Source organism: Sceloporus occidentalis, unplaced genomic scaffold (assembly GCF_023333645.1).
Source record: "Sceloporus occidentalis isolate IW3139 unplaced genomic scaffold, rSceOcc1.0.p SCAF_5, whole genome shotgun sequence".
Lineage (NCBI taxonomy): Eukaryota > Metazoa > Chordata > Lepidosauria > Squamata > Phrynosomatidae > Sceloporus > Sceloporus occidentalis.
Genome location: NW_028316985.1, coordinates 81256586 through 81278547, shown reverse-complemented (window position 1 = coordinate 81278547; position 21962 = coordinate 81256586). Strand labels below are relative to the sequence as shown.

At 39.9% G+C, this 21962-nt stretch overlaps 2 protein-coding genes across 3 annotated transcripts in view; both read right to left on the bottom strand.

Moving 5' to 3' along the window:
- The window catches only part of LOC149312375 (mucin-19-like), a 90000-nt gene extending 73849 nt beyond the window's left edge, over positions 1-16151 (bottom strand). The window contains exons 1-4 of the mRNA XM_089527200.1: positions 16143-16151; positions 10554-10698; positions 4602-4670; positions 1946-2014 (exon numbers count right to left, since the gene is read on the bottom strand). Of these exons, the coding sequence (XP_089383326.1) occupies positions 1946-2014; positions 4602-4670; positions 10554-10698; positions 16143-16151 (292 nt within the window). The remainder of the gene's footprint in view (positions 1-1945; positions 2015-4601; positions 4671-10553; positions 10699-16142) is intronic.
- Positions 16152-19380: 3229 nt separating this feature from the next.
- LRRK2 (leucine rich repeat kinase 2) overlaps positions 19381-21962 on the bottom strand; it is a 101532-nt gene continuing 98950 nt past the window's right edge. For both annotated transcript variants that reach the window (XM_089524498.1, XM_089524500.1), the window contains one exon: positions 19381-20516. In XM_089524498.1, coding sequence (XP_089380624.1) covers positions 20395-20516 — 122 coding nt within the window. In that variant the 3' untranslated portion in view covers positions 19381-20394. The remainder of the gene's footprint in view (positions 20517-21962) is intronic.

Genomic DNA, 21962 nt, shown 5'->3' with positions numbered 1-21962 from the left:
GCATTTTGCCATCTTATTCACGTTCTGAGGTTGCTTGGCCATACATTTTTTTTCATTTGTCAAACCTTGGAACGTTTGCAGTTCCACTTCTCATAAACCTTCCTTTGGAGAAGAGGAGCTAAACTTCCAAACCTTGATCAGTACAGGATTCATGAATCTCCTCTGCTCTTCATTTCCAAAATGATGGGGTAGGAGTGGGGAAGACTAAGTTCCAAAGACAAATATCAGAAGATGCATTTCCATGACACTAGTACCACATCCTCATGCCATCGTTTCTGTGTCCAAAAAGAGGAAAATGCTGACACTGTGTCTTATCTTTTTTTGCCAGTTATATTCCTTGGTGAACTGCCCAACAGACACATTTTTTTCTCTTGAAATTTTTTCCCTATCTCCCCCCCCCCCCCCCATGAACCCTGGGAGCCATAGCAAATGGTACTAACACTTTCTGCTGCAAAAATTTGGGTTGAGATGCAGTCCTTTCCTGGAAGGGAGATTGTTTTGCTCCATTATTCATGTCATTATTCAACATTGGGAGGTGCTCAAAGATTGGTTTTGTAAACAGAAAATATGTTCTTAATACCATTGCTGCTGCTGTGTGCCTTCAAGTCATTTTTAACTTATGGTGACCATCACAGTGTTTCCTTTGCAAGATTTCTTCAGAGGAGCTTTGCTATTACCTTCCTCTGAGGCTGAGAGAGTATGACTTGCCCAAGGTTGTCCAGTGGATTTCCATGGCTGAGCACGGATTTGAACTCTGGTCTCTAGAGTATTAGTCAAATGTTCTAACCACTTTTGGCTGACCAAATAATATCTATAAGATTTCAGGGAATAACCATCAGTATAACTATAATCAAGGTTTCTGCTCTCACTACAGAGGCAGAAGAAAAAGAAATTGAAAGGTTTTATGCTGGAGTCCAGAAGGAAACTGAATACACACCCAAACAGGATATGATGATAATCATAGGAATGGGAACACAAAAGTAGGAAACAGAGTAGAAGCGAAGACTGTTGGAGAATTTGGCTTACGATCAAGAAATTGATCTGGAGAGTGTCTGACTGAATGCTGTGAAAACCTCAAACAGTTCACATTAAAAATACATAACATAAAATAATATAACAAGAGTATAATTTAACTGAAGAAATACAAAGAATATTAAATAACTCAATAAAGAAATCAACACAAAAGTGTGGGGAAAAAGAAATGTGAGAATAATATGCACTGGGAAGGGAGACCAGAGGGACACAGCTACCCTGGCCTTCTTCCTGAAAGCGCCTTGATGACCAGATTGTAGTTAGCATAAATCTTGCACATTAATCATTTTACAATTATCAAAATCATGCATTAATGCTGTGCAATGAATAAACGTTTCCCTCATAAACTGTAAATGGAAAGGGCTGAAACATTGTGGAATGCTGAAGCATTGGAAGTGGAAGCTTCTGTAATAAGTGTCAGCATGTGCAGCACTTCATAAATAAAGGTTAATAATAATAATAATAATAATAAGATGATGATGATGATGATGATGATGATGATGATGATGAAGAACATCCCATGTCTTTGCTGTACTCCTACATTTAATGTGGCTGCATGCCCTCCAATTCTATGCATGCTTATTCCAAAGCCCTTTTTTTTCTTGCAAGCTAGTGTATCTAGGGTAGCAGCTTCATCGAAGCAGCAAGGTCTAATTGACCATAAGAGCATAAGAAACAAACCACAGTCAGGGTTGCAACTATTATCTACAAAACAGATCAATCATTAGAATGTAAAAAAAAATTATATACATCCTCAAAGTCATAGTCTATCAAAGCAGACATTGCATTCCTATCACTGAAATAACAATCTTAGCATCAGTAGAAATTAACCAACAGCAATAAGTCAAAGAAACAGTACCAAATGGGGTGGCAACAATAATTGTGAGGAAGAAGACACTTCTAGATATCTTACCTTTTGATGTAGCATCTTCTTCCATCTCATCACTTTCTGATGTATGTATACGACCTGTGTTGATGAATCCTACACAAAGAAAGGAAAACAGAAAACATATGAGAAAAAAACATTAAAATTCAAGTCTGAGGATTCTGTTGAATTGTTGAATAAGATTCCTAGGGGTTTCTTTGGCCTAATACAGACAGGCCAAAATAAAGCTGCTTCGTGTCACTTTGCAAGTATGCTGTTTAAATGATACAAGCGTCCTAAGAGTCCAGAAGCCGCACCAAAACCACGCCCCAGTCCTAAGGACTGGAGTGCAGCTTTGGTGCAGCTTCCAGACTTTTAGGATGCATGCATCACTGAAACACCATACCTCCAAAGTGACCTGAAGCAGCTTTATTTTGGCCTGTCTGTATTCTATTAAATAAAAATAACACAAATCCCTTGTCTTCCAGGCACAACTGGGAAGTGCTCCTGACTTACCCTCCAGAAATAGATTTTATGTTTAAGAATCTAGACCCCACACCAGCTGGACTAGGGATATGAGAACCAAAAACCAGATGTCAACAATATAGACGTACTCTATTTATTTACTCAAGAGCTGGCCTGCAGAATTTTTGATCACTTCTTGAAATGCAACAGAATTAAGCGGGGTAGAAAGTGAAAATGCTGAGATTTTGCTGTAATAGAATATAACCTTATCATTCCTTTTATGTTAAAAGAAGTCCTACATTATTGTTTGAGGGCAGAAAGTACTTTGTTACCCCAAGGTCTGGTCCTCTGCAAACCTCCTCTTTTCCAATATCAAATTGATATCAAAGGAGATGTTTGAAGGCATGTAGCTGAGAGGATGTCCCCAGAGTGGGAAACTAGCCATACCATATAATGAGATCTGTGACCATATGAGAAGATCCAAGAGGCTCACCATTGGGGATGCTCACCCCCTAGTGACACCAGAGCCTACTTCCTCAGATACATTTGAGGAAGCAGGCTCAGGTCTATGAAAGCTCATGCTACCAACCTCTGTCTTTCAGCTAGTCTCAAAGGTGCTGCAAGATCCCTTGGCATACTAATTTTACTGACTAGCATAGCTATGTCTTTCAGTTCTACTCCAAGGTTATCAACTGCCTTGCTTAGATTTTGCCAACTCATGGCTGTGGCTTCCTCGAATGAGTCAATCCACCTGTAATGCAGTCTCCCCCTTTTCCTACTGCTTTCCACTTTACCATGCATTATAATATTTTACAGTTAGCTATATCATCTCATGATATGTCCAAAGTACAACAGCCTCAGTTTAGTCATCGTCACTACCGCTGAATTCAGGCATGATTTGCTCTAAGACCCATTCATTTGTCTTTTGAGCAGTCCATGGTATCTCTAGGAGTAAGACTCCTCTCCAGCAACACATTTCAAATGAGTTAATTTTTGTTCTGTCAGCTTTCTTCAATGTTCAGCTTTCACAACCACACACAGAAATCAAAAATGCTTCTGAATGTTTCCTGCAAAATTTTTTCAAGGGTTTTCCCCTTTAACTGAGGATAACCAGTTTTGATCTGCTTGTTGTGGGCATTGTTTCTTTTGATCAGAAAATCAACAATGGTTGTTTCATCACTTCTGTCAGAAGTTATAGCCTTGTCCAGCGTAGTAGCATCAGCTGAAGGACTGAATCAAGGATAAATGTGCACTGCTGATCCACCTTCAGAATTTATACTCCTTGTTGCTTATCAAGAAAACCTGCTTTAGAAATTCTTGTACAAAGGTCATGGTGATTCAAGATCAGCAAAACAAAACAAAAAGTTTTTTAGCTCCATGTTCATTTCCTGTTTCCAAAAAAAGCTTCTTCAGGACCTACACTGATCTCCCCCCCCCCCAAAAAAAAAAAAAAACTAATGGAAACGACACTGCACTTTGCCCAGTCCAGTATTATTTATTTTCTTTTTGTATTTTTATTGTTAGAAATGAGGAAAGGCAATCACCCTACCATCCTTGCATTGACCTTGATCTGAGACTGAGGAAGTGAGGACAGGTGCACTATGCTCCATCTCAAGCAATGGTTTGGGTCAATAGAGCCATACTTGCACATTAATAATCTTACAATGATTAGAATCATGCATTAATGCTATGCAATGAATAAAATTTTTCCTTATAAGTTGTAGAAATGGAAAACGGGTGGAGCACTGTGGAATGCTGAAACATTGAAAGTGGAAGCTTCTGTAATAAGTATCACCATGTAATGAACATCCCATGACTTTGCCATACTCCTACATTCAGTGTGGCTGCATGCAATCCAAATCTATGCATGCTTATTCAGAAAGAAACTCTATGGGGTGAGACTTTTTTTCTTGTTAGCCAGTGTATCTAGGATAGGCAGCTTGAACAAAGCAGCAAAGTCTGCTTCTCCATAAGAGCATAAGAAACAAACCACAGCCATAGTTGCAACTGTTATGAACAAAAGAGATCAATGTTTTAGAATGTAAAATCATTAAATAATTATATACTGTACATCCCGAAAGTCGTAGCCTATCAAAGCAGACACTGCATTCCCATCACTGAAATAACATTCTTAACATCAGTAGAAATTAACCAACAGGAATAAGTCAAAGAAACAGTACCAAATGAGGGATGGGGCTGGCAATAAATGTAAGGAAAAGGACACATCCAGATATCTTACCTTCTGATGCAGCATCTTCCTCTGTCTCATCACTTTCTGGTATATCTATATGACCTGTGTTGATGAATCCTATGCAAAGAAAAGAAAACATAAAACATGTGAGAAAAAAAAACATTAAAATTCAAGTCTGGGGATTCTGTATAATTGTTGAATATGATTCCTAGGAATTTCTTTGTTAAATAAAAACAACCCAAATCCCTTGTTTTCCAGGCACAACTGGGATGCTTTCCTGACTTACCTTCCAGAAACAGAGTTTATGCTTAAGAATTTGGACCCTACACCAGCTGGACCAAAAACCAGGTGTCAACAATATAGACGTACTTTATTTACTAAAGAGCTGGCCTGCAGAATTTCTGATCACTTCTTGAAATGGAATAAATGGAACAGCCTTGAGTTACCATATTCTCTTTGCTTATTGGGGAGGGGGGGATCTAGTGAAACAATCCAGATGGCACAAATGAATGAACCATGCTATATCCCTTAAGAAGCTACGTAAATGGAAAAGGTATCAAGCTGGAAAAATACAGCTTTGGACAGGGGAGAAAATGAAAATGTTGAGATTTTGCTGTAATAGAATCTATCCCTATTATTCCTTCTTAGGCAAAAGATGTCCTGCATGATTGTTTGAGGACAGAAGGCACTATGATACCCCAAGGTCTGGGCCTCTGCAACCCTCCTCTTTTCCAATATCAAATTGATATCAAACAAGATGTTTGAAGATATTTAGCTGAGAAGATGTTCCCAGTGCAAGGAACTAGCCTTACCATATAATGAGATAAGTGACCATATGAGAAGATCCAAGAGGCTCAGCATGGGAGAAGCTCAAGAGAACGTAGCCAGGATAGATTGATCAAGAGTGGATTCTGCATAATTCCTTCATTGACAGGAGTGATGGTGGGTAATGGACCTTGTGCTTATAAGTGAAGAAAAACCCAAGTACACGTCCCTCTGGGAGCGATAATTGTCCAAGGACATGTGTACTGATTGTCTGGCCATTCACATTTTCCATCCCCATTATTCTCTTCTGGCAACCTCACTCTAATCCCAAAAAAATTCTGTCCCGGGACAGATTTTGCCCTATAAATATGCCTGCTGAGACACTCACAATTTGGTCTTGCTTGAGGTCAGACAGACCCTCTGTCTGTATCTTGCTAGACTTCTTAGCATTGTCGGCCACGCCACGATGCTAAGGCACCATGATAAGACACTTTCACATCACAGTGTTTCTGTGCCTAAGAAGAAAAGGGCTAGTGCCTCTGTCTGTGTATTGCCCTTTCCATTAGTGTTTTTAGTGATATGAGATATTTGCTCAAGTCCCATGATATAAAATGGAATAGCAAAATGGTGTCCCTTATATAAAATGGCAAAAGCAAGCTTTACTTCCTGGATTTTTAAAAACTATTTTCAAACTGTGGATAGTTGAACCATTGGATGCAAAATCTGTGGAAAGAAAGGATGATTGTTTATGATTCAGACAGGCAGATCACACATCAGTGGTGTACAGTAACTAAAATGTATGCTCATAACTTGTAGAAATGGAAGAGAGATTGAAGATAAACCAAATCTAGAGAGTTGCTTGGACTGGAAACCCCAGAAACACAGCTTGGTAGATGAAGGGAATGCTGTGGATATAGTATATCTTGATTTCAGTAAGGCCTTTGACAAGGTTTCCCATGACATTCTTGCAAACAAGCTTGTAAAATGTGGGCTAGACAAGGTAACTGTTACATGGATTTGTAATTGGTTGACCGGCCGAACCCAAAGGGTGCTCAACAATGGCTCCTTTTCATCCTGGAGAGAAGTGACCAGTGGGGTCCCACAGGGCTCTGTCCTGGGCCCAGTGCTATTCAACATCTTTATCAATGACCTGGATGACAGAATTGGGAGCACACTTATCAAATTTGCAGATGACACCAAATTAGGGGGAATAGCTAATACCCCAGAGGACAGGATCAAGATTCAAAATGACCTGAATAGACTAGAAAGCTGGGCCAAAGCTAACAAAATGAAATTCAACACAGAGAAATGTAAGGTATTGCACTTGGGGCGGAAAAACAAAATGCACAGATATAGGATGGGTGACACCTGGCTGAATGAAACTACGTGTGAAAGGGATCTAGGAGTCCAAGTAGACCACAAGTTGAACATGAGTGAACAGTGTGATGCGGCAGCTAAAAAGGCCAATGCTATTTTAGGCTGCATCAATAGAAGTATAGTGTCTAGATCAAGAGAAGTAATAGTGCCACTGTATTCTGCTTTGGTCAGGCCCCACCTAGAATATTGTGTTCAGTTCTGGGCGCCACAATTCAAAAAGGACATTGAGAAACTGGAGCGTGTCCAAAGGAGGGCGACAAAAATGGTGAAGGGTCTGGAGACCATGCCCTATGAGGAACGACTTAGGGAGCTGGGGATGTTTAGCCTGGAGAAAAGAAGGTTAAGAGGTGACATGATAGCCCTGTTTAAATATTTGAAAGGATGTCATATTGAGGAGGGAGCAAGCTTGTTTTCTGCTGCTCCAGAGAACAGGACCCGGAACAATGGATGCAAGCTACAGGAAAAGAGATTCCACCTGAACATTAGGAGGAACTTCCTGACAGTAAGGGCTGTTCGACAGTGGAATGCACTTCCTCGGAAGGTGATAGAGTCTCCTTCCTTGGAGGTCTTTAAACAGAGGCTGGATGGCCATCTGTCAGGGATGCTTTGATTTGGATTTCCTGCATGGCAGGGGGTTGGACTGGATGGCCCTAGTGGTCTCTTCCAACTCTACGATTCTATGATTCTATGATTCTATGAAATGGGGTGGGGTTAGAAGTACTGAAGCAAGGCCTGTATTTCCATGATTCCTGCCAACTTTTGTTTGTGTAGATTTGCTCTACAAACAGATATTCTGCACAGGGATTTGGTAGCTAGACTAGCCATGTTAGGGATACTACAATCAGAAATCAGGAAGGAGTAACATATGCTTTAAAAAATATGATTAGAACCTGATGCAGCTGACCAGAGTCTGCACACATTGGAAGAAGGCATGGTGGAAGGTAGGACAAGAGAGCCTGGACTCTTGTCCATCTTAGAAAAAGTCAAGTTCCATTCTGAAGTACAAACTAGAATCCCCGCTGGCCCAACAAAATAATGGTCTCAATAATGTGTTCATTATTCTGCTTAACTGTCTTGTTTATCTCCAGTGAATGGATACTGTGCCAAAGTGGCTCAGACTGGTACACATACACACACACACACACACACACACACACAAACACACCATTGTAAGGTTCTGTACAGTTTCCAGAGATCGTAGGCAACCCTTTCTGAGTTTCAAAGGGGGTAAATATCCATTCTGCATTGGCTTCATCTCATGTATGCAGCTCAATTGTTCTCAACTCCCCAGACCATCAAAGAGTCATTATTGGTGTGCAGAGGGCATGTTCACCTATGCCCTTTTGCACACGAGGCACAAGCTTTTAACCCATCACTTTAAGCATATTTTTGTTTTGTTTTTTCAACCCTACATAGAACAAGACATATTTTTCCCCACTCCAGGTGACAGCCCCCAAGCTAGGAAAAGATTAAATATAGGGAAAACAGCACAGCAGCAGGAGAGACACAGACAAAGCCAGAGACATAGAGACAGAGTCTTCTTCACACTGGAGGGTGAAACCTTGTGTGTGCGTTGGTCTGTAGTCCCTTAAACTTGACTACACCTCTCTAGCCCCTGTAAATTGATCAGCTATTAGTCATTTCCCCCATCATTTACTTTGTGAAATAGCTTGAATTTCATATAGACCATTCTGTTGTTTTCTACTGCTAAGTTTTTCTGTCTTTTTAGTAAAGAAAAAAAAAAGTCTGTTTGTTCTCAATCCAGTTTTCATTGGAGGGGGAGCTACTCTGGTTAACTGTCCATTTTAAAAACCTTCAGCCTGTAAGATTCTGCACAGAGTTAGTGCCTGGAAGAGCTTTCCCCCAAAACCATTAAACCCAGTGCACTGCTCTTAACAACTTATAAGGGCTGTGCTGCAAAATGTTCTGCCACTTATGTCAGTGAAGTGTTTGGAAGAATAGTGAATTGTCAGAGGCCTTTTGACTCCCCTTAAAATAAACTATCTTTAAAAAATCCAGATCATTTGACATGGGGGAGGCAAATTACATCCTGTCAGGAACTATGACAAATCCAACAAGAGGAACAAGAGGAAGCACTGCTGAGCTGAAATAGGAAAAACAGGAAATGCTGAGATATTGCTGCTGTAATACAAGGGTTAAAAGAAATAAAAAAGTACTCATACAGATCTTCCAGACCGAGACATTATAAATTGAAACCAGGCTCAAGCTGTGGACCCGTGCGATTTATCACTCCATTATACCCTCCAACTGTCCCAATTTGGCAGGGACAGCCCTGATTAATCTTCTGTTGTCCCACTTTTTGAGTTTTCCCTTTGTTCTCACTTTAATTCTATTGCTGCAAACTGAGTCCAAAGTGCAAAATAGTTTGCATTCAATTCACCCTACATGGGGGAGAGGAGGGGGGGTATCTTGTCCTTCCCAGGAGGCTCAGGTAAAAGCGAACTGCTGCAACCTCTCCTAGTTTGTCTATACTTGCCATTTGGACCACACTGTGATGTTCCATGGCCACAGGTGTCTCATCTGTGAAAACTACAGACTTTCATCTGTGAAAATATTGAAATTTATGCTCCCTTGCATAATCATATAAACTTCTTACAGAACTCTTTTGTAATATTCTCAAAATATTGCTTTTGATACTCAAAATAATATCAGTATTATGATTCGCCTAGCTGTGGGGCTTTCATCAAGACATGTATGAAATTGGAATAAAATCTTTCACTTATCTTTTTAAATTATAATTTCATTGAGGGGGCCTGAAATTGCTGAGGAAAATAAAGAATTGTTGCCCAATTCTCCTCTCACCTTTTGATAAAAAGGCAATGAACCCCTGCTCCAGTAACATGGGATTTATGGTTTCTCTCAACATCAGATGTGGCAATGTATGGCCCCTGGATTGCATGCCGTGTCTGAAGACCCATTTTGCAGCTTCCAGAACTGTCAATATTTACAGCTGAAACACTATTTTTGCTTCGTAACGTAAAATAAACCAGATGGCTAAAATCTTTGAGACAGGTTACACTTTTTCAGAAATTAGGTCAATGGGACTGTCTGGCAGAAAATCCAGCTAGAAGGAGAAAAGACACTGCTAAATTGTAAATGCTGAGAATTCGCTAAAGCAAATGAAAAGGCCTTGAAAAGAATCATGAGCCACATTGCTACTGGAGCACAGCTCCTAATCTGGAAGGGTATAAATATGAGGCAGATTTCAGCACACTCTGATACTGGAGATAATATCTGAAAACATTATGATACTATAAGATAGGATACATATTAATAGAAGGTGATAAACACCCTCATCATTCTTTCTTTGATTAAGGGAACCTGAATAATTGCTCAGGTACAGAGAGGACTGGTATTAAAGTTGCGTTGCATACTCTTATTGGTGAAGGCAAGATGAAATGACAACCATATAGTGGATCCTCCACATTTGCTAGGGTTAGGGGTGCAGGGCCCCTGTGAAACTGTGGGAAAATGCAAATTAAAAAAGAACTTTTTTTTAATCCAAGAGAATACATATCTAGGATCTTCTAGGTCCTCCAGTGGAACTAAGGCCAACATTCACTGGAAGTTGACTGTAGAATCATGCTGGAAGACCTGCATATGCTTAGAGAAGTGTTTTTTTCTAGGAATTTCTAGTTCTTAGATCACGACTTTGTGGTCAATTTCTGGCACAGTTGTGCTGGAGGTCCTAGAGAGAACATATTAATCAAATCCAAAAGTCAAAGCCACAAATGTGGAGGGCTGACTTTGATAACAATACTGTTATGTAACCATTGTTAATCCATGGTGTCAGCACTGAATTAGGGAGGCAGAAACATAAGGAATACGCTATTTTACCTTCTGGCACTGTGTTTTTCTCTGACTCATCGCTTTTCAGCAGTTGTAGATCAACAAGGCTGACTAATCCTAGAGTGAAACAATAACACCAAAGCAAAACAAAACAAAACAAAACAAAACAAAAACAACGAGAAACATGAAAACCCTAATAAAGATTCTATTTCTTTTTGGATTTCATGTCCCAGTGTTTCTTGGTCTTTTTTTTTAACCTCAAACGTTGCACCATATCACACGGGAGGCAAAGCTTCCACATCTTGTGGATAAATGGAGTTTAGATCCCGGGAATATCCTGCAAAAGCAGGATTATTTTCAGACACATCAGGCTAATTGAGCATTAATGTAACATTAACCTATGCAGAAAGTGGACAAAATCGCGCTGGATTTTTCCTAAAGCAAAAAGCAGCTTGATTTTGCGACTTTCTGCACAGGTTAATGCAGGGGTAGGCAACCTGCGGCCCGCAGGCCGGATGCGGCCCAGCGAGGCCTTGGGACCAGCCCCAGCCCGGTCCTGCCGCCAATTGCCGCTGGGGCCTTTGGTGTCTCGCGCGAGGGGCATGGTGGGGCAATTGTCTATAGAAGCCTCAGAAACATGCATTTATCTTAACATTTTTTTAAAAAATCAGCAAATTTTTTCACGTGTCCTTCATTTTTTATTAAAAAGTGCCCTCCATTTGAAAATTTTGTCCTACATTTGTCCCGGTTTGTTTATTTATTTAATTTTTAAAAAATTATTTAATTATTTATTTTTTGGCTTCAGCCCCTCAGTTGTCTGAGGGACAGCAACCTGGCCCCCAGCTCAAAAGGGTTGCCTATCCCTGGGTTAATGCTCAATTAGCCTGACATCGTATGAAAACAATCCCGCTTTTGTGAGTTATTCCCAGATTTAAATCCCATTTATCCATGGGACTTTGGTGCTTCCTTCCCATGTGATAAAGTTGTATTCTTACTGGTACTTCACGATATTCACGATTGGCCCTGAAAAAAACAGGCTTTCTGCACAGCACTTTAGTAACTAGACCATAAAGGGACTAGATCCTGTCTGATGTTGGAAGCTAGGCTGGGTTAGCCCTGTTTAGCACTTGGATGGGAAACCACAAGTGAATACCAGATGCTGTGGATTATATTTCAAAGGAAGGAAATGGAAATGCTGAGATTTTCTTGTAGTGTAAATAGAAGGATTAAAAATAACCATAGCCCACCACTCACATTTTATAATTAGAATAATGCTTCAAAACTGGGAAGCATACATTTGAGTAATGGCAACCTCAGCTTATACCAGTTTGATATTGATTTAACATTCCTTACTCCATCTTATGGAATCCTTGCATTTGTAGTTTGGCAAGGGACTTCAAATTCTCTGCCAGAGAGCTCTAGTCTAGCGATTCTCAAATTTTAATTCTCCAAATATTACCTAATAGATCCACAAATCTTTTCTTTTGTTTGCAAATGAGCAATTTTTCATAGATAGGGTTTGTTCCCCCCCCCCCCCCCCCCCAAGGACTATAGCATGGGAATCAGCTAAACTCATAGGAATGGTTTATCAGCTTGGTAGACAACAGCATTATTTCTGCTTCAAAAACAGCTCCAACCAATCAAAATTTTCTTGAATTGCCTTTTAATTTACCTATTCATTTTAAATAGATCTATAATTTGAATGACAGGTATAATTTCACACAAGTTTGACTTCATTTGTTGTCAGATATTCTTTGTCTTATCAACTGCATAGTCACTGTGCTTTATGTAAAGGTGATCTAAAACAAATTTTATTAAATTCCCTAGTTTATTTGAATATACACTCATCCCAAGGAAAGTCAGGCTGGCAGTTAAAACTATATTATTGTGTATGACTTTGTTTTTTGTTTTAAAAAAACAGGCTTTAAAATTGGCTTTTAAATTTGTTAATTTTTTAAAAAAATGATTGTATATATCCTATTATACACTCCATTGTCAGCCAGATGGGCAAAGAAGCAGTTAATGAATATTTCCATAAATAAAATATTGTTCTTGTTGTAAACAGCCATTTCCCATAACTTCTACCTGGAAATATTCCTTCATTGAAGTCATTTGCTTCCTGGCTTTCAGGATACAAATCCCTGAAAGGTGGATCACAGCAACACAAAGACCAGCAACCAGATGAAAACAGTGCAAGATTAAAACACAGCAGAATAGAAGATACATACAGAGAAGTCCTTGTGAAAAAGGAAAGCCTTTTAAACAGTGATTTGGCATCTGCGAAATGAGCCAGACTAGAGCTATGCAGAGAAAGCCAGCTATTAAAAACATTCACAAATTAGAATTTCCAGCTGAATCAAAGGCTGTAAAATCCGAAGGGAGATCTAGGAGTCTGCAATATCTTTCTGGTTAACACTTATTGTTCATACATAGTTTCAAACAAACACCGAGCTGAGCTTTCACATGAAAAAAGTTCTAGAGGGTCAGCCTCTAGGAAGTATCACTACAGTTAGTTAAAAGTCTATTACCTGTTTTAGCACAGATGGCCTGTGTCCCACCCCAAAACCTGCATTTGTACTAGTCTTTGCTCTGTCTCTAGGCTCACCCTCATTCACTCTGGTGTGCTACAACAATGTCAGATTAGAAACAATGGAATCAGTAATGGATTTTCACACAAGTCACATCTGCTAAAGCTTAGGGCCTCACTGTACAAAGCACAGATCATTCTCCCTTCTTCAAAAGTACAACACTGAAGTTTTACATAATACACTGTTTTCTATGATGGTATGGAGCCTCTTCAACTTGATGCATCTGAGGGCACGGATAGGAAATGTGGGGGTCTGGGCTGTTTTCTGTTGGGAGCCTTCTGAAGCCACACAGACTACAATATATTGGGGAGTGGTACAGAAACAGCCAGAAGTCTAGGGCCCTGTCTGCATGGTCCAGAAGACCCATTCCATTCCTTCACCTGGTGTTGTCCAGTTCAGATGATGCATGCCCAAACCCTGGTTCTGTGTGAATAATCTGACACATTCCACACCATAACCTGGGGATAACAACTTTAAACTGCATTTTTAGAATACACTTCTTGCTCTGAATCTTCTGGGAAAGTCTGGACCCTCCATTCCCATGCTGGGATAGCTGCCTGCAGGGCATTCCACTGAGCTGCCTGGCATGTCTCCTGCCACCTTGGATTGCTTGTTCTGAGATCAGAATGAGGTAGATCAGTGGGATGCCCATGCAGACAGCCACCATGGTGAGCCCAGGATACTCCAGGCTCTCCGAAGTTTCCTGGCCAGTGCAGATAAGGCCTAGGTTTCAAAACAAGGATAATTTTTGAAGTTAAACAGTGTGGGAGTAACCCTAAGACAATTTGGCACACCACTCCCAGAAGCTGATACAAAGGGGCAGACCAAGGAGCCAGGGGTGTTCAAGGGCCACAAAAAATAATTGAGGACTACATTTGGCCCAGGGACACACTTTTCCCACTCATGTCTTGAGTCTTCAGCATGTCTTAATCCAGCCTAGTGTGGCATAATACACAAAAACATCATTACCAAAAGCAAAGACACCCCCTCTCTCTACATAGCCTTAGGATCTGAGCCATAAGAGGATTGTTCTGATTCAGAAAAGCATCAGTTCTGCATGGCTTACCTAGATCTTATTCCCAATGTAGTTGCATAGAGTAAGAGCAATGTATATCATGCGATTTGCTGTGGGAGACCAGCAATTACTTTACCCCCAATGCCCTAGGGATTAACATCATATTTGTGCCCACTGGGTACAGTTGTTTCTTTGCTACTTGGGAACTCACCAGGGATCAGCAGCCAATAGCTCAGGGACCAGCACCAATCAATGGACCACCGCTTTGAGCAGCAGTGGATTACAGAAAACCGCTAATACAGTCCGTCCTCGCCTTACACGTGGGATCCATTCAGGATCCCTCCGCATAAGGCGAATTCTGCCTATGCTCGAGCCCCATTGGAAACAATGGGGCTCGTGCGCGGCGGCGTGGCAGCACGGGCGCGTGCGGGGCACAACGGGTGTGCGCGCCCATTCAATTGAATGGGACGCACCGCCCCTTCCGCCCCGCGGCTTGAGCGCGTACGCTCAAGTCCGCGTATGTCAAGACAGCGTATGGCAAAGTTCCACTGTATAATTAAAAAAAAAAAAATTCATGGGAGCAAATAGTCTTGTTTCAAATGGTTAGTTAATAAAAAGATGTTTAAGGACTTTAGGGGATATAAGTCTCCCTTACTCACTAAGCTGAGTAAGGAGTTTTCCATATTCAGACAATGAGGCTGTAACACCACGTCAGAATAAGCATATTCATTGGCACTGTGATGTTCAAACAGCCTTACTGAATGTCTGGATTCTGGTGTGAATGAACATCACCCTACAGAGACATCAGTCTCTGGTTGGAAAAGAATCAAGGACATTGCTTGAATCAGAAAATAGCCATCAGCAATTATCAGCAGAGCTAGTATGTATTTAAATTCACACTGAATGGTGAACTATATACGAAACAGCTGACTGTAAAAACAACTTACAGTAGAATAACATTTAAAACACAAAACCAAAAAGCTATACCAGAATCAAATCCTTTTAGTTATTTATTTATTTTTAAAAATCTTGAGTTAAATCCATGCAAGACGATTGCCATACAAATACATTTTGTCGTTGCATCTGAATTCTGAATCAATGGTCTCGTAAAACTGCATACCCAATGAACAGGTACTGCCCACTGAAGCTCTCCTGCTCCTCATCATCACCAGCCTAGCTTCTGATAAAAGTTTATCTTCCCTTGCCTTTTGCAAAGCAATATTCAAATACAGACTGATTGTAGGTCAAGCGTTATGTATTGAAAGTTAAGTACTGAAAGATGGACTAAATGTGACAGAGAAAATGTGGCCCTCCAAATCTTGTGGGATTCCAACTGCTATCAGCCCCTTTTAGCCCGATTTACAGTCAGAGATGACACCAGCTGTAGTTCAATAGTTTGGGGAGGCCACAACTGTCCATCCCTGGCATTTCCCTTGGATTTGAGGCTAATGTCTCTAGTCCCTAGTGCTAGTGCTGAAATGGGTCTGTTCCTATGGTGGCCTTAAGACACCAATGTGCTGAACCAGCACCTTGCTTTATTACAACACCTAATGATTATGCATTTCAATGGAACACTTTCTAAAGTCATTTGAGCTAAGCTATACCCAAATTCACTGGTTGTGCTTAAGGGCAAACAGCTCCTTTTTGCTTTATATCACTCTTGTAAGAACCTAAGCCTGCTGATAGACCACTGATAACAACCATGTTTATCTAGTATGGTAGTAGGGAACCTTTGGCCTTCCATGTGTTCAGGGAAATGTCTAATTAACAATTTGTAAGCTGCTCTGATAGCATTTCGGCTGAAGAGCAAGGTATAAATAAAGTTGTTGTTGTTATTATTATCACTACATACTAAAACTCAGCCAAAATGGCCAGTGATAATGCGTTCTAGGAGTTGTCCAAAAATTCAAGAGGCCCAAAGGTTTTGGAAGCCTGTTAAGCAAGCTACTTCAGAAGCATCAATGCAGGAGGAATTGCCAAACAAAGAGTGAAAACTCTTTGGCACACAAATACATTTCCAGCCAATTTCCTTACCTTGGACATGTCCACTGAATGCCAGAACTAGGCACAAGAATGGCCATTTCATAATGATGACTAAAACCAAAATAGAAGCTACTTTCAAAATGACTGATAGTTTCTGGCTTTGCTTGGCTTTTTATAAACTCATACTCCCCACCTTTTGCCTTTTCATTTCCCTGGTGGGCTGTCTTCCATGAGCAAATAACTAAGTTGCCTGCAGCAAAATGGGTTGGTTTCATCCTTACTGAGAACCTTAAAAGGTTGGTGGTATTTTCCTAGGACTAACTCAAGAAGTGCACAGGTGCTTCCAATTCATCATTGTCCTGTCAGGCGTTGGTGCCATGCCAGCGCCACAGCGTACTTTTCCTCTGATCATGTTCTGAGCCTCAAAACTTTTGGAAATGCAATAAAACGAATTAAAAATAACAAAATAGGAACATCAAACATTTGGTCTCACACTTTGAGGAACTTCTTTTCACTAGAAAACTTTAAAAAATTCTCTTTATGGTGCTGAAATGTTGTATAAACTTATCAAACTGGCTTACTTGGAGCCAGACCCTGAGTCCAGGAAGTCCAGTATTGTATACTTTTGTCACGCCAGTATTGTATATTTTTGTGTCCTCCATAAATATCAGCAGCAATCTCTTCCACAACCACAGCCCAAGATCTTTTTAGCTGGAGAGGCAAGGAACTGAACCAAATATGGGGTTGTATTCAAATGCCAGGTTATGCCCAAGATGTCCAAAGTGTGCCATTGAGGGCTCAAATGGCCTTAGTCTCCCATTGTATTTATTGTTACAGGTTGAGTCTCCCTTATCTGAAATGCTTGGAACCAGAATATAAGTCACAAATATGCAGAGGATGTAAGAGAACTCTCAAAGGAATAAATACAAAGAATGGTTAGAGCAACTTGAAAGGAAGTAGTGACAAACATTTAGCAGCAGTGATTTTCTTTTTCGTTAAACAGGATATAAAGAAGATACATTATTATATTTCATTTCAATTTTACTTGATTATGTTCTGTAACTGAAAATGAATTTCTGAACAATTTTGTTATTTTTAATGGTTTTAAAAATTAATAAAGATTATATATATAATTAGCTCTAAGCAAATTTGCAGAAGATTGCCTTCCTGGTCACTGAATATTGGTTGCAGACATTTGTCAGCTTTGAACTGTTTTCTGGAGGACCTTTTAAAATGAATCAATATAATAAATTGCACATGTGCAAATCTCCCGATGCCCCTGAAGTATGCTCTGAATTGTAGAGGATGAGGATGAAATCTCTCAAGTATTTGGTGGTCACATGGCACAAAGCACTCTTGCCACAAGTATTATTTTAAATAAGTACATTTACAGTACAGTGAGTATGGAACAGTGGAAGGGGTAGCTTATCGGTGACATGGAAAAAGCAGATTATTGAGTAGCAGTATTTGAGCAAAAGGGGGATAACTTAGGCCCATTACAGACGGGCTAAAAAGTACGCGCAGAGCGTGTACTAGGGTTAGGACGGGGCGGTGCTTCCGCACCCCCCTAACCCTAGTGCGCGCTCTGCGCGCACAAAATGGCAGCAACCGTTCCACACGGCCGCCGCCATCGATACGTCACAGCTACTAGCACGCACCATTTTATACACCAGGGTGGGCAACTGTGGTTGTCAAATGTGGTTGGTCTGCACCTGCACAGTCACTCACCTCTGACTATGCTGGCTAGGATTGATGGGCGTTGCAGTCCAACAACATTTGGAAGGCTGCAGTTGCCCTACCTTTGTTGTAGAGTTCTAAAACTTGTGTACATATGAAGGAGATGTTTTTAAATATCTCTCAATTCCCTGTTTGCATACACAGCACAGCTTAGAAGGGCTGAGAATAGGCCAAGAGAATGGTGTTGTAGAACTCTAGGAGAGAGCTATGGAGAATGGATGGAAGTCATAGGAACCATGGTGAGGGAGATGAAGAACAGATACTTTAGAAAGAGTCAAGAAAATGTGGAACAGGCAGCATTTATCTGGCAAGAGGAGGAACCAACAGAATACATGCAAGGTGGGGAACATGTTGGCTAGGTGATTCTTCCCACAAGGTCCTCACTGCACTGGAAATCAAAGCATTTCCACCTTGTTCCCTTCCACTCTCCCCCACAATTAAGAACACGGCGTGCCTCTTTGTAGGTGGCCTGTTAGGAACAGTTGAAGGTTTTTAGGAATGTGTGACCATGGCATGCAAATCACCAGTGCAAACATGAGAATCATAGCCTATGGTGAAGTGAGAGGTAGTTATGGCAGTTCTTTGGGGAACACTGCTGAGGAAACTACAAGGACACACCTTGGCTAAGAAATATCCCCTATGCCTCCTACATAGTCTTTTCTCTGGGGATACACACTGAACTACAAAGTCTCTAATCACTTTACAAACCTCCAAACTCTGAGAGTTTCTCTTGGCATCTCAAATCCCCCACAAATTGAAACAAATGAATAATCCAACTCACTCCTGTAAACTCCACTTGCCACCATAAATTAGAACCATATAGATTGTAAGAAGTGGGAGATGTAAAACTACCAGAGTCCCTGTGAAGAATAATTTAACTCTTCATGATTTATGGTCCCTTCAAGTGCTGTTTTGAAGTGTATTCTGGTGGAGTAGATTTTTGCTTTAACAACAATAATAAATAATAATAAAATATTTATTTATATCCCGCCTCTCTCTTTTTGAGGATCGAGGCAGGTAACAGCAAAACAAACCTTTATTTACAGTAGAACTTTTAATCCAAAGATTTCATCTCAAAATAGAAGTAATTTTGTATTCAGAATAGTCTGTTAGAAATCCTTCCTGCTTCTTCTTTCTCTTCTTCTGGAAATTGTCTCAAATAACCTAAGAAAAAGGAGTTGGGTTTATATAACAGCGAGATAATATCAGTATATGCTTAATATTTAATGTGTAGGGTTGGATGGTAATTCAGTGAGAATTAATCACTAGTAATTTATATCCCATTTATTTCTGTTGGTTTCCTGGGAAAAGTCTGGATCCGGGATCTAATCCATAGCTGTCTATGAGTGTTCCAAGTGCTGCACATACCTTATCTCAGTAGTCTAATAATTACTATGAGAACACTTTCATTTGAACAAAATGGATTATTCAGTTTAAAACTTCTAAGCATGGCGTGTAAAACCAACACTTTATCTATAAAGGCTGTCAGAAGTGATTTAAAAAAATAACTGTCTTGTATGAAAGATATAAATTTTATTACATATTGGTCATGCAGTTTTACAATTATAAACTCCCATATAAATAGAAAACTTGTAGCAGAGTAAGAGCAGCCATTTAAAAAAGCATTTCATAATCAGGGACTTCGAAATACAACCATTATGTTACAAAGAAAAAGACAATGGTTCTTCCTCAGCATCTCCATCATTTACTTGGGAGAAAAGGGTTATTTAAATGTATAAGGCATTCTATGGAAACATCTTATCTTATATGACACTGCCATCAAGATAATTAGTGGTTTCAATTTTTCTTTACATTCCAGCTTGTTAGAGGCAAAAGGTAAATATTATTAGAGGGAATATTATATCACTCTGATCCTGAGAATATTAGGATTAGATCAAATTTGGTGGTCATGAGTTTAGATGGAGGGGAGAAGCATTTCAACTGGGATATTTCAACTGAGAATCACATAAATATTACTTTCACAAAAATTTAAAGTGCTTGAAACAGTATATATTCATTAATATATACTGATACATATTGTTGGCACTTAACTATTAACTGGATGCACCAGAAACAGCAAGCAAACATACTGGAATGAAACTACTGTATTTACAGAAGAATTTAGAATGCAGTATTCAGCGATGTATAAAACTAATAATACTGTATATGTTACCTGTTTGACTACTGCATTTAGAGTTATACAGCTTTACAACATGCCTTCATTAATGTAATAGCCCTTTAAAAAAGCTACAAAGGATACAAAGTATCATTTAATTATATACAAATAAATAAATACAGTACTATACAAAAAGAAGCAGGAAGAACCCTCTAAATTCCTCAGGAGTACTATACTTGACATTATGAACCAAATAAGTTAAGTTTCAGCAACTCAAGTTTACAATGCACTGCCACTTTTCTTCTTTATATACTAAGCAAAACCATTTGCCATGTATGTTGACAAGAATGCTTGCAGCATGCTTCAGTGATGACAGTACAAGTCGTCCCTTTACAAGGACCCTGAAATAAGTGTCCAGCTAATTAAGGGGATCCCATGCCAAATTGTCTGTTAATCCAAAGAAAAGCTCTTCATTTTCTCTGCTAATTCCCTTCTTATTTCAATATGTTTTCTCAGGTTTTGAACTTCATGTGGCAGATTAATGTCCCATACAGATACACATGACCGTATTCCTGTGAATAAGTTAAAAAAAAAAAAAAGATCAGCTGAATATATTTAACAAAAATGTTTCTGCAGCATTTTTAGCTGATGAAATATCCATAAGGGGTACATTTAATAGCTAGTACATTTTTGAAAGGTTATGTCAGAGACAAATAATTAAAGAGGAAAAGAAGACATAATGGCAGCATATTCAGCTGGGGTGAAAAACTACATCCAAACTTCTTTTTCACTGAATATTGAATACTGTAGGCAAGAATCAGCTAAGCACCTCAGAGTTCTGTGGTATCTGTAGTCACAGCAGGTATCATAGTTGACTCACATAAGAAACATCCTCAGACTATAATCAGTGAGAAGCAGTCTTTCAAGAAGGGATGCACAGTGAACTGTTTACCTGTCAGCAGCCATTCTATCAGACTTTGTTGCTGCTGTGTGACTTCAAGTCATTTCTGAATTATGGTAACCCTAAAGCAAACCTATCACAGGGCTTTCTTGCCAAGATTTGTCCAGAGGGGTTTGCTGTTCCCTTCCTCTGAGGCTGAGGGAGTGTGATATGCCCAAGGTCACCCCATGGGTTTCCATGGCTGAGTGGAGATGCAACCCTGGTCTCCAGGGTCCTAGGAGATTATCAGACAGCAAAAAAGTATGGGAGAGAACAGGATGCTCCTGTCCTTATCGTGCAATTGCAGGAAGATTATCGGACAACATCCCATGGCACTGCTCCCATCCTTCTCCCGTTAGTGAAGCGGAATGGCCATGTAACTTTTATTGACAGCAGTTTCCCATCAATAAAAAGTTATGGGACTATTCTACTTCACTGACGGGAAGAGGACAGGATGAAAGTGATGCTGCAGGATGTTGTCTGATAATCTTCCCAAAATCGTGCGATGAGGACAGGTGTGTCCTGTTTCTCTCCCATACTTTTTTATCGCTTGATAATCTCCGTAGTTCAGTGCTTAAACTACTACTCATACTGCTGCAAAGGAAAAGATAGAAGCAAGACCATTCCATCAGTTCTGATGTAAGTTCAGTTTCTCCTTCTCTCCCTGAACAGCTTTCATTCTAGCAGGTAAATAATAAGAGTGACTATTTAATTATTAGAATTGGTGTCTCAGTTTCCTCTCCCCTTTCTTCTTTTGTATTGTGTCATTTAGATTGTAAGCTTTGAGGCAAAGACTGTCTTATTTTGACTGACTCTATATAAGCTGCTTTGGGAGCCTTTTTAGCTGAAGAATGAGATAACAACCATTCAGAATACGTAAGTCTGAATGTAGAACATTCTAGCTAACTAGACTGAGAAATACCCCATTGAGATTTGGTAAGACAGAAGAGTGATTTTTCTATTTATAGTGTGTTACTATTGCATGTTTCTACAGATAAGCATGGGCGGAGGTGCGTTTCCCTTGACATCCCTGCCTCCCTTCCTCCACGGGTTACCGGCGGGTTTCCTCCCCACCACC